The sequence below is a fragment of the Neodiprion lecontei genome, chromosome 7, assembly GCF_021901455.1.
Source record: "Neodiprion lecontei isolate iyNeoLeco1 chromosome 7, iyNeoLeco1.1, whole genome shotgun sequence".
In the NCBI taxonomy this organism is placed as follows: Eukaryota; Metazoa; Arthropoda; class Insecta; order Hymenoptera; family Diprionidae; genus Neodiprion; species Neodiprion lecontei.
The window spans coordinates 9358688-9374531 of NC_060266.1; the positions used below are offsets into that span (position 1 = coordinate 9358688).

General features: G+C 39.5%; 1 protein-coding gene across 1 annotated transcript; it reads left to right on the plus strand.

Moving 5' to 3' along the window:
• Positions 1-14257: 14257 nt before the first annotated feature.
• Positions 14258-15286, plus strand: LOC124295430. The gene has a single exon (XM_046745419.1). It carries the CDS (start codon positions 14258-14260, stop codon positions 15284-15286), a length of 1029 nt encoding a protein of 342 aa, XP_046601375.1.
• Positions 15287-15844: the final 558 nt, after the last annotated feature.

The following is a 15844-nucleotide window of genomic DNA, read 5'->3' on the forward strand; positions in this document are numbered from 1 at the left end:
TGAATGTCAGTGAAGGTAAGGACTTGACCGTCGTAGCTATGCCCATAAGTTTTGTCCTCGCCATTCCTCGGTCTCACTCCCTCGACGGCAACTGATCCGGTAACACATGTCAAAACATAATATATATATTGTAACGTGGCATTTCGGTTAGGCCTGCCCGTTACAAGGTACTCCCTGAACCTCGGGCGGAATCCAGGAATTAGGGTTTCGGAAATCGAGTCGCGAGATAATCATAGAGAGCGCCAGAACTGGAGTCACGCATCCGGGCTTCGACAGGGACGAAATAGCGAATTACGAATAAGATATTGCAAGCTTTTGTTTTTCTTTTTTTTTTTTGAGTACACCGGCCACAAGCCAGCGACCAACTCCGACGCCGGAGATATTTCGAGGCAAGGCGAAACCGCGGAGATCTCGCGAGAAGAATACCGAGGCTGCGGAGGGGGAGACAACGCAGATCCCTGCAGCGCGGGAGTCCAAGGTGGAAGCGATTCCCGCTGGCGGCCGGCGCGCCGCAGCCTCCCCGCTCACCCCGCCTACACCTGACCCAGGCAACCGTGAGAGACCAGCTAGCGACGAGGGAGCACCACCCCGCCCAACCCCAGGACCCCGTAGGGCTGCGCGGAAGACGATCTCGCGATCTAGCGTTAAATTCTGCACCGTATAGCGAGGAGAGGTGCACGTCAAGTTGCGCAATCTCCAAAATCGATGACAGATCGATTGTTGCGCATTCTTAGGGTGATGACGTCACGGAGGGTTAGCGTGACGAGATCGGCGTTGCGGCCGATCGGCCATCGGAGATCACTCGAGTTCTGGCGATTAATCAGAGTAGTAGTGTTGCGATATAGATTCGGGTTGCGAGTGTGTTGGGCAGAAGTTAGTAATTGCGAGGGAGAATGGCCGCCAAGGATCACGAGGGAGTTGGCGAATTCGTGTCCTGGATGTGGAGCGGTAAGCGCTGCTAACCTTCTTGCGAGAGAATTTCGAGAGATAATTAATAAAGGCTTGCCGAGGAACGGATAGCCATTGAGGATTGGCGTTAACGACAGTACTCGAGATTCTTTAGCCGATACATCTGCTTGGTGACCGTAGCCTGAGTTGCGCGTAATGAAGCACGTTAATTTCGAGTGATCGAGGAGGTCGAGTCGAGTCACGGGTTGAGCCGAGACACTATTGTCTCGAATTTGAGTGTAACCGAATTCCGTTACACGGGGTCACGTCAACTTAGTCCGATACAGCCTCATTTCTCGTGTAGGTCGCGAGCAGACTAACGGGGAGCGTTCGAATTCGCGACCGCGTCCCGCCGTCGCGGAGAAAGTCGAGCTCGGGTGCGTGTTAACCAGAATATTCTTTTGTAGAGGATAGTCGCGGGTGACGCGACGAGCCTCGTTTCCGTTTGGCCTTTGGTATAATCAGTTAGTAATAAGTTGGCGATCAGCGCCCGTAGGCATAAGCAATTTTATTTCTTTTTCTTTTGTTTGATTTATTGCCGATCGCGGACAGCGTCGGCCGATAATTCGGTTCCGTTTCCGTCGAGGGGTTTAGTATTAAGTTGGCGATTAGCGCCATTCTGTAGAGGACGATCGCGGGCAGCGTGTCGGGTCCTATTTTGTTGTTAGTTTGGAAGTTAGCGGTTATCATTAAGACGGCGACTAGCGCACGTAGGCCGGAAAGGTCTTCTAGATCTATTGATTTTTTTTTGTTGTTTGTTCTTTCTTTTTTTTTTGGTTATATCTAAGCCTCTGTATCTGGAATCGCGACGACGACGTTCGCAGTATTATTATTTTATTTTATTTTTGTATTATTTATAGCTGAAAATATATTGTTTAATTTCATTATTGCTTTGTAAAATAACGTGTTGGCGTACGTGTGTCGTATCTCTCTCTACTCGAAAGTTACCCCTCCCCTCTCCGCGGTACTGAGCTGCCGAGTATATGGTCGCGGTATAGCGCATTACCGATTTCGAGGCGTGTTGATCACGCCAGGCACCCAACAAATTTCGCCATATTATTTCAGGTCCAGGATACCTCGCGGACGCCGTTTTATTGTGCACGCGGTAAATTCTCGGTCATTTGCTCTGAGTGACCGAGGAGCGGGAAAAATCCACGTCACAATATATATAATATATATATATATATATATATATATATATATATATATATATATATATATTAGGCTGATTCAAAAAAAACGGCTAATTTTTTTTTTTCAAAATCCTCACATAAAAACTTCCGAGAAGGTGTGAAAAGACGCCTGTAAAAAGCAGAGCCCTTAATATTATTATTAAGAGGTCGCGCATCGGGAATTTCTATTTCCCGTTTAAATAACACAGGAATAAATTTTTTTAAATTTTGCAATTTCGTATTTTTGCAACGGCTCATTCAATTAGCGGACCAAAGCATAGTTTTGTAGGAAATTTGACGCTCTACAAAAAAAGTCCTTACAAAGTTTTCGATAGTCACACTCAGTCAAAAGTTATTCGAGGTCAAAGTTGAACTTACAAAAAAATTCAATGTTTTTTTTTTTTTCGATGATACTATGAATCTTTTCTCATTATTTTGTTACAAAGATATATTTAATAAATATATCTTACTCTAATTGGGCTTTTTCAATCATTAATTTTCCCATCGAGTCAATATAAAGTTACCTTACAAAAATGCGATGTTAAATAATAAACATGTTATCATGGAGAATCCATAACTGATGCACTTGACTATTTAAAAATGTAATTGTTCCGAAATCTATCCTCTTTAATAATCAAAATAATGAGAAAAGATTCATAGTATCATCGAAAAAAAAAACATTGAATTTTTTTGTAAGTTCAACTTTGACCTCGAATAACTTTTGAATGAGTGTGACTATCGAAAACTTTGTAAGGACTTTTTTTGTAGAGCGTCAAATTTCCTACAAAACTATGCTTTGGTCCGCTAATTCAATGAGCCGTTGCAAAAATACGAAATTGCAAAATTTAAAAAAATTTATTCCTGTGTTATTTAAACGGGAAATAGAAATTCCCGATGCGCGACCTCTTAATAATAATATTAAGGGCTCTGCTTTTTACAGGCGTCTTTTCACACCTTCTCGGAAGTTTTTATGTGAGGATTTTGAAAAAAAAAAATTAGCCGTTTTTTTTGAATCAGCCTAATATATATATATATATATATATATTGTGACGTGGATTTTTACCGCTCTTCGGTCACTCGGAGAAAATGACCGAGAACTTACCTCGTACACAATAAATCGGCGTCCACGATGTACCCTGGACCTAAAACAATATCGCGAAATTTGTTGGGCGCCTGGCGTGATTAACACGCCTCGAAATCGGTAATGCGAAATACCGCGACCATATATTCGATAGCTCAGTACCGCGGAGAGGGGAGGGGTAATTTTTGGGTAGAGAGAGATGCAACACAAGTAAGCCAACGCGTGGTTTGGCCAAATCACTATAAAATTCCAATAATATATTTCTCGTCAGCGATATTACAAAAAAAAAATAAAAATAAAAATAATCATACGACTGCGCAAGTCGTCCTTCGCGATTCCAAATACAAAGGTTGAAATTTAATCCAAAAGAAATAAGAAAGGGAGAAACAAACCAAATAATAAGAAAAAAAAAGTGAATAAATCTAGGAGACCTCTACGGCCTACGTGCGCTAGTCGCCGTCTTAATAATACCCTAACTCGCAAAAACCAAAAACAAAATCGGACTCGATGCGCTGCCCGCGATCGTCCTCGACTACGACGCTACTCGTCACTTAATTATAAACCGCTAAACAAAAACGTAATCTAGATCATACTCGACGCGCTAATCGCAATCGTGATTAAATCTAGCTGATATCTTATTTCTACGGGCGCTAGTCGCCACCTTACTGATGCACAAGAATTCATAAACTAAATCAAAAAGACGTGACTCGACGCGCTAATCGCGACCGAATTAATAACTCTAGGAAGCTTTTCTGATCGTGCGAGTGTGTAGCGTATTATGACGCATCCGAGCTCCAGTCGTAGTCCCTATTTCCCTAAGGTTCACAACCCTTCCCGCTAAACCAAGCATCTACGCACGGTAACACGCGACCCCCCCCGAGAGGTGACCCTTTTTACATACGCAGACTCGACGAGACCCCGTGCAGCGGAATTTGGCCGCACACAATTTCGAACCGAAATTGTTCCCCACTCGAAACCGTGACTCTACGCGAGACTTTACAGGAATCCACTTGACTCTACGCGTTATCGCGAAAACTCAGGCTACGGCCATCATCAAGGAGATCGGCAAACGAATTTCGAGTACTACTCTAACTCAACAAGGGCTAGGCCAACCGGGTGCCAGTGCGCCGATCTACTTGCACTCGAAATGCGTTCGCAAAGAATTAATAGCGCTTACCGCTTCGCAACCACACCAAGAACTCGCCAACTCCTGTTTCGGCCATGGCACACACACTTCAAACAGGTTTTTTTTTTTTTTTTGAATTTCTACCCTACTCGACTGTCGCGAAATGTCGCCAGGACTTAAGTGACGAGTCCTGCAAATCGGAGCCGCAATTCGAACATGCCCCGAACATAGGCGCCATCCATAGTCAAAATTTTCCCGATCGAATTGGGGTTCTCGTTACGCAATTCTTACAATCTAGCGTATCGCTATCGTTGAATTCCGCTGTCGCGGGGTGTTGATTGGCTGGCCAGTCTCGGGTACCCCGTAGCTTGGCAGTGGCGTGGTGACGACTTCGCGAGGGTACCTGTCGTCAGTTGGGCGACGGAGGGGGGGGGCTACGGCTCGCCGGCCACCAACGGGAATCTCGTCCGCCTTGGATTCTCTCGCGGCAGAGCTCTCCGTTGACGCTCTCTCCGTAGCCTCGTGCGAGGCCCTCCTTTCGTCGCGATCCGCCGCGACTGCCATCCAGTAACGTCGTTCGGATTTGCTGCCGATCCCCTGTCTGAAGCCGCATTTACTCGCCACCCAAAAAAAATAAACAAAAATCCTGAAAAGTCTTATTCGCTAAACCGGCGATGGTCCCCTCTTAGAGTCTCGGATGCGTGACTGTTGTCCTGGCGCTCTTTTTCGAAATGAGCCGCGTAGTCGAGGAAATAAAGCACTAAAAACGGCTCAACTGTCGATTTTTTGAGCAGTAAGACGGATTTTAATGCGGTTTTTTGCATTCGATTCGTAAGAGCGCCTACAAACTTTGTGAACTAAATTGATTAATTAATTTTTTGAAAATGCATTATGGCATTAATAATATGCATTTTGCAAGTGCACTTCCAAGAGACACTAAATAAAAAATTTGCAACTCGGTAAATATTAATGGAAATGAGTCCAGTTTTGCTACTCGGGGGTTTTTGTGCACTCATACTGTGCACAAAATAATTGTACATACATATTGTTTGTATACAAATATTTGAGTGTAGTGGTGTACTTAAATAACCGACAAGTTTATCCAGTGCCGAGAAATTATACATTTAAAATATTTACATCACGCGGAATTGTTATTGTTAGTGCTATTAAACTGATTTTGAATAGTAACAGACTGTTAAATTGATGTTATTGTTAACATTCTGAGAGTTCACCAATCTTTATGTGAGTGTTTTACTTAATCTAGTAATTAATCGTACGTTATAAAAATAGGTTTAATCTACTGACGTATTTTTTTTAGTCCGTTCATAATTACTGGTCACTTATTTTATTATACGGGTAAACACTTAAAAGCAGTTATTGTTTATACAAGTTGTATTGCAGAGGATTGAAAAAAAACCGTATTAATAGCTGTGTTCATCAAGACTAGCTTATTCAGCAGGTACTATGTTATAACGTAATTATTTTATATTATAATACGTATCAGATTTATTTCTTGCAAGGTGAATAAAATATTTACATATTTTGGTTTTCAGTTACGTTATTGTGAACAACAATATTTTCAGTTATTATTGTATTAACAAATTACACTTCAGATACATTCAATTTATTACGAAAAATAAATTAATAATGTAAGTAAACATTACATATAATTTGTATAAATCCTCTTGTTTTCTTTTGTTGATTTTGATTATATTTTTGTAGAATGAATGAACCGAGTTGCAAATTTTTTATTTAGTGTCTCTTGGAAGTGCACTTGCAAAATGCATATTATTAATGCCATAATGCATTTTCAAAAAATTAATTAATCAATTTAGTTCACAAAGTTTGTAGGCGCTCTTACGAAGCGAATGCAAAAAACCGCATTAAAATCCGTCTTACTGCTCAAAAAATCGACAGTCCATTGCTTTATTTCCTCGACTAGCGATCTGCTCCGCGTGCTCCCTAAGTTTATGGTCCGTCTAGAGTTCGGGGAGCTGTGTGGAACGCGCAGTAAAAATGCCACGTTACAATATATAATAAGGAAACTACGAAAAGGCAATAAGGGCAATTGAATAAATCAACGGACGAAACTGGACAAACAAGAGGCTATATCATACTCGGATCACTAGTGGTAAGTTTATATTATACATACATTCATATTACTTTTACACATATTATTCACATTTTATACAATCACGATTTTACCATATACACGATAGGAAATAATAGTTTAAATGATTTTATCAGCTGGTTATACGTTCTGTTTTATTTTTTCTTGTTCTTTTATCAAACGTTGGCACGGAGATGTGGCAAAGGTGATAGACAAAATTATTTATTATTTCAATTCATTTATGTTTATTGTAACGGAAGAAGGGCATTCCGTCACAACGTTAGAGCACGGAATTGTCGCGTTTGTCTTCAACCATAACTTGGTCTGGTTTTTGAATCGTGGTAATTCCAGTTTTATCAACTTTATAAATATCCTTGGCTTCAAACTTATCACGACCCAATACCTTGGCTACATTATCGTAGAAGTCGTCACATGTCAAAGCTTGTAGCTTGGAAGACTTGTAATTTCAATAAATCTATAGAAAAATCTGGATTTTTTCATGATGCGGAAAACCATTCGAATGTTACTATGCGGTTTATATCCCATTTCTCAGGTCCCTTTAGGTTGCATCTAACTGTTAATTTGAACAGTGATTTTCGAATTTGCTCAGATGACAGGCTGTAGTAAATATCTGCTTTCGGAATATATTTTACCATTTCTGATTCCCGCTCATCGGAGTAAGCTAGTAACAGAAGTTAATGAATAATTATCAGCGGCTTTATTCTCTCTTTTGTATCTTATAATGACATGTGGCATAAGCTCAATTTTTTTGCAGCTGCACGTACAAATTCACCGCTCGTAACCTTTGAATAAGCTTCTGCATACGTTCAGCACTTGGTGGACGCTGCATTTTTCTTTCTTTCTTTTTTTTTTTGAGGCATCCTAATACGGAAAAACTGCCAACTGCGTGTCGTTGTCACAGCCTAACTAGATGCTACATCGCCTGATTTTCTAGAGTCGTGAGGTGGTCACAAATCAGAGTGCAGTAAGAACAACAGCGGATCCTCTGGTATTATGTAAACGAAGGCAGCAGAGTATTTGTGGAACAGGTCAGTCGAGAAGAACCACATTCGATACACGACTATTCCGTCTGACGGAGACGTGAAGACATGGAGTCATCTGAAGAGTATCGTCCCATACAGAGACGATGTGCGCGTCACAAAGGAGGAGTATGTGAATCACTTCGCGAAACAAAAGGGTACCAGACTCTGGAAGCTCATCAAAAAATAGAAAGTAAAAGAGGTTACACTGAGGGGGGTAGGGGCGGTATAGGAGCACTCAAGGATATGACGATTGTATCCTTGACTAATTATGACAGAAATACCATTGTAAAAAATATTCCTAACATACCAGCCATGAAACGAGCAATAGATGCAACGATTAGCCACTGCGCGTCAACAGACAGGAATCCTCAATACGAGCAGTGCCCCACTAGACCAGACTCATGTTGTTTCTACAACAGAAGTGTGGCCATGGGAGAGAAGTCATGAAAGTCCGGAAAGTCATGAAAACATGTGACCAGAGCTCAACCCGAAATTAGTCGAAACTAGTAGCTGAAGTCTCTGTACGAACACCTGTTGACCAATGCTCTATCAGCCCGGTGTACCCGAGGCGCGACACAGAATGCTAACGAAAGCTTGCACTCCCTGATCTAGCGAAAATGCCCGAAAGAGATAATCATCTCCAAAAGGAGAATATAATTAGCAGTAGCAACCGCAGTTGCTGAGTTTAACATGGGAGCGCTCCATGTTCAAAAGGGCAAAAATGTCAGTAAGGCCTAAGAAGGTGGCAGATATTGCAAAAAAAGATGAGCCAGCAACAAGATGATAGAAGAAAGCGTAATGTCGAATGGAAAGCAACGACGGAGTCCAAGAAAGCCAGATGAACAGTGAAAATTGAAAAAACCTCTGCGGAGAAGGCTGAAACACAAGCAGAAGAGAGAACGTAAGGTGCCGGGGAATTCTAACGGTTTCTTCACAGGTCTAATTTGCGAGCAGTCAGCTCCAAAGTTAAATTCAGGTGCGTTATTGTACAGTAGACTCAAATAGGGGCTAGATACATATTAGTTGATCATTTTTATTTACTCAATATATTATTGAAATATTTGTCTAGCCCTAATGTAATGATTCCAGAATAAGATTATTGGATTTTTCTTTGCCTTCATATCCCGGAGTGAGTTCATTGAAAACGGAATGATTCTGGAGGAAAAAGCGGAGTGAACTGAGGTTTGACCTCAGAATAGACACGCAATAACCGATTCGATACAAACTGGGACCAGGGAATGAAATTGAAGATTAATTAAAACAGCGATAGACACTGACGAGCGACGCATGATTTATCGATATTATTACTTACATTCTCAGATGAATTTTGAACTCAATTCAAATAAATGGAATTGAAAAACAAATTACAAAATAATGAATTTTTTGTGCAGAAACTTCTTGGATAGATAGGTCGGTCAGGAACCAAATATTTTAGTCCAACGTTTCGGCCCTCGGTGTAGGCCCTCCTCAGGGACAACTTTAATTCTACATAAAAACAATACATAGTTTACCGATAATACATAATCGTAAATACACTGTAAAAATTAACCATAATGAAATACCCTCAACCTATTAACCAACAACTACGAAGGTAATACTGAACTATATTACTTTTATAAACATATACAAAGAATGATCTAGTAGCAGTTGAGGCATCACAAGCATCTCCCAAGTAATAATACTCGTAACGAACAATCGAGAAATTAAAAATAAAACAAAACCTAGAAATTAGTGATACACATAGTGAAATAGTAAAAATCAATAGACAATTACCTAAATTAGAGTCTGAGATAACATCGGTATTACCTATGAGGATGGCTAATAAGTTTTTGCACTCTCAAAAATCCAGAATTGAAACTAAGTTCCTTAGTGGATAGATTTACTGCTTTAACAAAACGTTGTGTTGAATATGATCACAATTTTGATTTTGATAATACGATCATTTTACATCAAGAACGTAATTATTATAAACGACTGTTTTAAAGATGTGTAATATTGTGAGCCATCGCGATTCTGTCAATCTACAAGATGTCGAAAAACTAAGTAACAGATATATTAGACTAATTACCGATTCTTCATCGAACTGATAAGTTACCGACGGATTCGATTATTGATATTGATCTTATAGTAGTTGCTCTATTCTATCTGGATCGTTTCTGACTTTTCTTCTCCCTGTCCTGCTCTTCTCACATCTGTTAGTTCGTAACGACCAGGGTTTCAATTCGTGGGTTTAAACTAATTTCTAATTATAAAATTATTGATGGGAAAGTGGGAGAGACGCCGAATTGAAGGCATCAGTAGCCGGCCTATTTAATTGTTGACAATTATGCTCTCCTTTTTGACTACGCTGATTCCTTGTCATCTAATACATAAGAATATTCTGACGTTAGTGACTTTGTTTTATTTTTCATTTTTCAATGACCCGTTAAGGCCAACGCGCATTGCACCGCGGCGAACGGCGGCGAACGGCGGCGAACGGCGGCGATCCGCGCCCAACGGTGGCCAGCTTATCAAATTGTGCGTAGTACGCGCACAAATTGTCGCAGCGGTTCGGCGCGGTTCGCTGCCGGTTATCGCTGTGCAATGCGCGCATTTGCATAAAAAACCATGTGGAGAATGAAAATTCGCCGCCGTTCGGCGCGGATCGCCGCCGTTCGCCGCGGTGCAATGCGCGTTGGCCTTTACGAGTATGATTACTTGGGAGATACTTGTGATGCCTCAACTACTACTAGGTCATTCTTTGTATATGTTTATAAAACCAATATATTTTAATATTACCTTCATAGTTATTGGTTGATGGGTTGAGGGTATTTCATTATGGTTAATTTCTACAGTGTATTTAAGATTTTTTATCATCGGTAAACTATGTATTGTTCTGATGTAGAATAAAAGTTGTCCCTGAGGAGGGCCCACACCGAGGCCAGCGCGACTACTGGATCCGGGGCTTCTGAATTCCCGCCGGTCGTAGGCGTTTCCCTCCGGTTCCTTCGTCGGCAGCACAGACGGTGTAGAATAGTCGGGCTCGGCAGTGATGACGGCAGCGTCGGCAACCTCAGAGAATTTTGCAGGGAAGACAATAGGCATCAGCAATTATACAAGAAACCTAAATTGAGCTCTGATCGTCGCCCGTGCAGCACGGCAGGACTCTTTCCTCGTTTGATGGATCTATTGGGTTCCGCCTGGAAGTAGAGGTGCGGGTCGATAACGGGGTGGAAAACCCGCCACTTCACAACATATACCTTCATACTCACTTATACTTCGCTATTCTACATACATTACGATCTGTATCACGGTTATTTTTTTCCAGGTTATTTTGTAACTGGTTGTGTTATTAGGTTATTTTGTCGGTAATCCCATATAGCACTGCCTGCGAACGGTACAGGATCTGGATGCTCCGCGACCAGGAATTGGCATACTCGAATACATTTCGTATTCGAATATTACAATAATACCGAATACATGTCTGATGGATATTCATTTTTTTTTTAATAATTAATCCAACTTGATTCAGTATTCGTTCTGAGAATCAATATGCATCCAGTTGGATTCAGTATTCGTTCTGAAAATGAATAATGAATTCTACTGGACTCAGTATTCATTTCAAAATGAGTAACGAATCCTACTGGATTCGGTATTCGTTCCGAAAATAAATAATGAATTCTACTGGATTCAGTATACATTTCAATATGAATAATGAATTCTACTGGACTCAGTATTCATTTCAACACAAATAATGATCCAATTCGTTTCAGTATTTACTCCGTATTTGGATACCATCAAATTGAATAATCTGACAAAATTCACGGAAAACATGATTATTTTATTGAAACATTATCGTCCGATTAAATTATATTTACCCAAGGGAAATCGCGCTCTTAGTATCTAGTTACTGAAATTTTGATGTTAATCTATATTGGAATACGGAATATTCTAAGGATTGGTAATGCAAATACATTAGTATCAAGGTACGATGTATACAGCTGTATCGAGCATTCATTTCTTTTAAGTTAATTGATATATTTGTAACTGATATCGATATTTAATGTAATTTCTTTTTCATTCCTATTATTTTTTATCCATCGGTATTTCCTTTTTTGCCACAATGAAATGAAATAAGGCAAATAATTTGCCTTTATTAATCACCCATATATTATAGCAACAATTAGTTATATATTTCGGATGTATGTTATAATATATTTCTTTTCTATGTGGGATCATATTCGAACTTCCGATTGACGCGCGACGTCATGTGGAACCCGTTGATTAATCAATCATTTGAGGACTTTGGTGATTTAATGCTATTTTTATGGTTCTAATGTACATTATTATTATACAATCTTTTTCAGTCAGGGGTTACAGGTAATGTCTAGTTTGGTGACTATTCCGAATTTTCATTTTTTTCAATTTTTTCTCCAGAAATTGTAGTACTAATAATGATAGTCAGGCCAAGGGATAGTTGCCAAAATAAACACTTATAGAAGAAACTTGCACACAAATCTTTTTCTCATAAACAAAATACGTATATTTTCATAATTAATCAGCATTCTTCTTTTGGCATATTCTGTCGATTTTACAAACTAATCGTACCTACAGTTCTTTCCTTTCGTGAAGAATCACAAATGAACATCAACAATGCACTTAACAAAATAATCGCAAAAGAGATCGTACAATTACATTTTTTACAAAACTAATAGTCGCAAAATTAAATAAACGCTTTACGTTTATTTATCAAGTAACGAGTATACAGATTTTGCCCATCTCTGTTACTCAAGCTAATCACTGTAGTCCAGGAGAATAAAATTAAGTTCTATTCTGGAATAACGTTGGTTAGCCGATTTTTTATAGGTTCATTAGAGACGGACGAACATATTTTCACTCACCCCCCAAACAGATAGGTCCGGGTTTGTCCGTAACGATTGTTTAAGCTTTTGAGATCCCACATTTTGTGAAATAACGTCTTTGTTATGGGTCATACACAAAAACTGTTCAAACAAAAGTTGTTCGTCTCATCATTCTCGATAAAACAAGCTGTTGTGAGATCAATTTCCATTATGTGTTTAGTTGCAAAATGCCAAATGCCGTGGAAAAAAAATTTACATTTCTTGTTATAAATTGATGAATAAACAACGTGTGGCTTTGAAACTCATGGTACAGGTGATATGAAGTGTCTTCAAAATTATCGTGCAAGGCTTTTTTGGCTGTGTTATATAGTTGAGCAACAATCCGCGACAAGCCAAAATCCGTATATCGTCTGCCCTTTCTTATGTGATTGGCCTACGGGTTGCCAAAAAATCATGGAGTCAGTTCGTTACTAGTACTTTCCATAAATGAAAGAAAAAAAAATTTTTATACTCAAAAATCACAATTTATGGGCGACTTGAAATTTTTTGCTCTTAAACAAATAGAGATATCTCCGAGAATATTCATATTATTGTAAATATTATGATGGATTATACTTGCCCTTCATTTGACGAGTCACTCTATCTAATAAAAAAGTTTCGAAGAAATGAACAGGTACAAAAAGATTATAATAACAATAGTATAAAAAAGTTTATAATAACAATAGTATACGCATGAAGTTGGCGGTGGGGTGAGATGCCGAAAACAAAACAAAAAGCATCTAGCAAACAAAACTTCCTTTGACAGCTGTCATCGGCTGTTTATGACAGTCTTTGACAAACATCTTTATATCTTTATCTGTTTCTGACACGCAAAAAATGAACATGCAAACGAAAATTATCGAGATCATCTCGACGGGAATTGTCTTTTTCGCGCGCTGGCGTATTGTGTATACGGCACTCAAGATCGACACGCAGAGGTGAGACTGAGTATCGTTTCAAATATAGTGGATAATTGGTCTACAGTTGCGGGTTTTATTACAGGTAATGAGTCAAACGGTGCTGCGATTAGGTCACCTGGTGATTACAAATCACATGTGAATAAGAATGGAATTTACGGGGGAGAAGCAGAATTAGCTGCAGCTGCGGACATTTTTAAGATATGTTTAATCGTGTATCGCGAAGAACAAATTCATCCACACCGAATCGGATCCCAAAATGAAACACAATTCTCGCTACTCTTCACCGGCGACGGAGACAGTGGACACTTTGATGTCTTGCAGAACCAAAATAAAATTCAGATAGTGAGTAATAAGTATCAAAAGTAACAAGCAAATGATAGTAAATCTAAATATATCACCAAACAGTCAAAAGGACAGTCAGGATTTACGATGACAATGGAGAAAGGAGGAGTTTCAAGCAGCAGACAAGGCGATGAAGATGGTGGATGGTCGGAAGTATCACAAAAGAAAGAGGAAAATAAAATTGTAAGTGCGAAGAACCAAATAAGCCATAGAATAATATCCAACAAATATTCGTATAACCAGGCAAGAGGACGACCAGGATCTATGTTGACCACAAGAGAAAGAGAGGTGTTTTGCGGAGTGAACAGGAACACAAATATAGAGAAAAAAATAATATAAAGAAGGTGATTTTGGAGAATAACAGGCAGAGCGGTAGCAAAAATAATTCAGCAAGTCAAGGAAATAGATCGATATTAATGGAGAAGGAACACCAATTTTCAACCAACGAACAGAAGCTTAAATTGATGAAAAAAAGAAAAGTAAGCACAGAAGGAATTGAACTGGACAGCAAGAGACAACGAGTAGATGTAACGACACACGAAGAAGAAGTGTATCAACGACTTGTGAGCAAAAATAACGTATCTGAAATTCATGTTTGTGACGAAATATTAAGTGACAGTGATACGTTGACATCGATGGAGAAAGAACTGTCTGTATTCAGCCAAACAATAGAAGATAGCAAAGACAGGTTGGAATTAGACAGACACAGAGAACGAGTGGAAGCAATGAACAGTGAATCAATCATTGCTGAGCATCGTTACAACGGGGATGTTGAAAAAGGCATTTTCAAAACTGTGGAGCAACTAGACATGGGTGAAATGAACGTAAAATGTAAACATTGCAATGCAGAAAGGTTCAAATATGAAACAGGAAGGGTGGCAAATAATTGCTGTCATGGAGGAAAAATAACATTACCACCATTAACGGAATATCCTGATGTACTTCAACGTCTGCGAGAAGGGAATGACGAAGTATCAAGACACTTCAGACAACATATACAATTATATAATGACGCGTTTGAGTTTGCATCATTCAATTGTACCGTGGCAGATCTGGGGAATCCAGGACCATATGTAATGAAAATAATCGGGGATGTGAGTTACAAAATATCTACAAGTTTAAAGACCGCAAACAATAACCGACCAAGATATGGACAAATTTACATCTACGACGTACAAACTCAGCTAGCGCTGAGAGAAAATGACGCCAGAAGAGCAAATCTGTTAGAAATTATTGGTAGACTGATAATAGATATCAATCCTTATGCAGCAAATTTTAAAACAACGTACGAGCGATTTGTTAAGGGAGAAAGCCTGGTGAGATTAAACTTTATTGCACTCAAGGAAGACGATAGACGGCGGTACAATGCGCTGACTTGTGGTGAGCTAGCAGCTCTGATCGTTTCAGATGACGGGGCAGTATCTGAAAATATAGAAGTACAAGTATTTCCAAAACAAGACCGTGCAGTTGGATATATGCCAAAATATTCGCATCACGTTGATCCAATGACTTTTCCATTACTATTTCCGAGCGGTGATTTAGGATGGAGCTATAATATGAAACACGTAGAAACAAACAAGAAAATCTCTCCTGTTCAATACTATGGACATCGATTGAACGCAGAAAATCAAGTTGACCGAAACCCGATTCCGACTAAGCGTTAGGTACAGCGCAGAAAATCAAACCGACCGAAACCCGATTTCGACTAATAAAGCGTCACCCCGCCTCGAACCTACAAAATGGAGACCAGCTGCACAAAATAATGATTGCAGGAAAGCAATTTTTGAACCACAATTTCATGTAATCTTTGTGTTATTCCGATATAGAAAATCTATTTTACTTTTCTTTGTCTTTCACTTAATTAGGTTTATTCCTTCATAAAGCAAGTATAGGTTAACCTACGCATGTCAAGGAGGTACAGAAATCTTTAAAAACTTGATCAGCCATAGCTTCTGCATTAATAACCCAGATGGGAGCTGATAAAGAAGAAAAGGTTTGTTTTATCAACCAATCCTCACGAACCTCATGAATAGTTCTGAGGAGCTCTAAATAAATCTTCGATTCTTCCTCACGAGAACGGGAACTGACTCGGGCGAAAGAAGTTTCTGGGGAAATTCGCAAATAAACAATTGAATCTACTCTGAGCTCAGACGAGCGAAGGCGAAGATCGAAATTTTTCATCAATCAATGAGATTCGAAGTCAACTTCGAACTAAATTTAAA

Excerpts from the sequence above, each read along its gene's own strand:
- LOC124295430 (XM_046745419.1), top strand. The coding sequence starts at position 14,258 with ATGGAGAAAGAACTGTCTGTATTCAGCCAAACAATAGAAGATAGCAAA.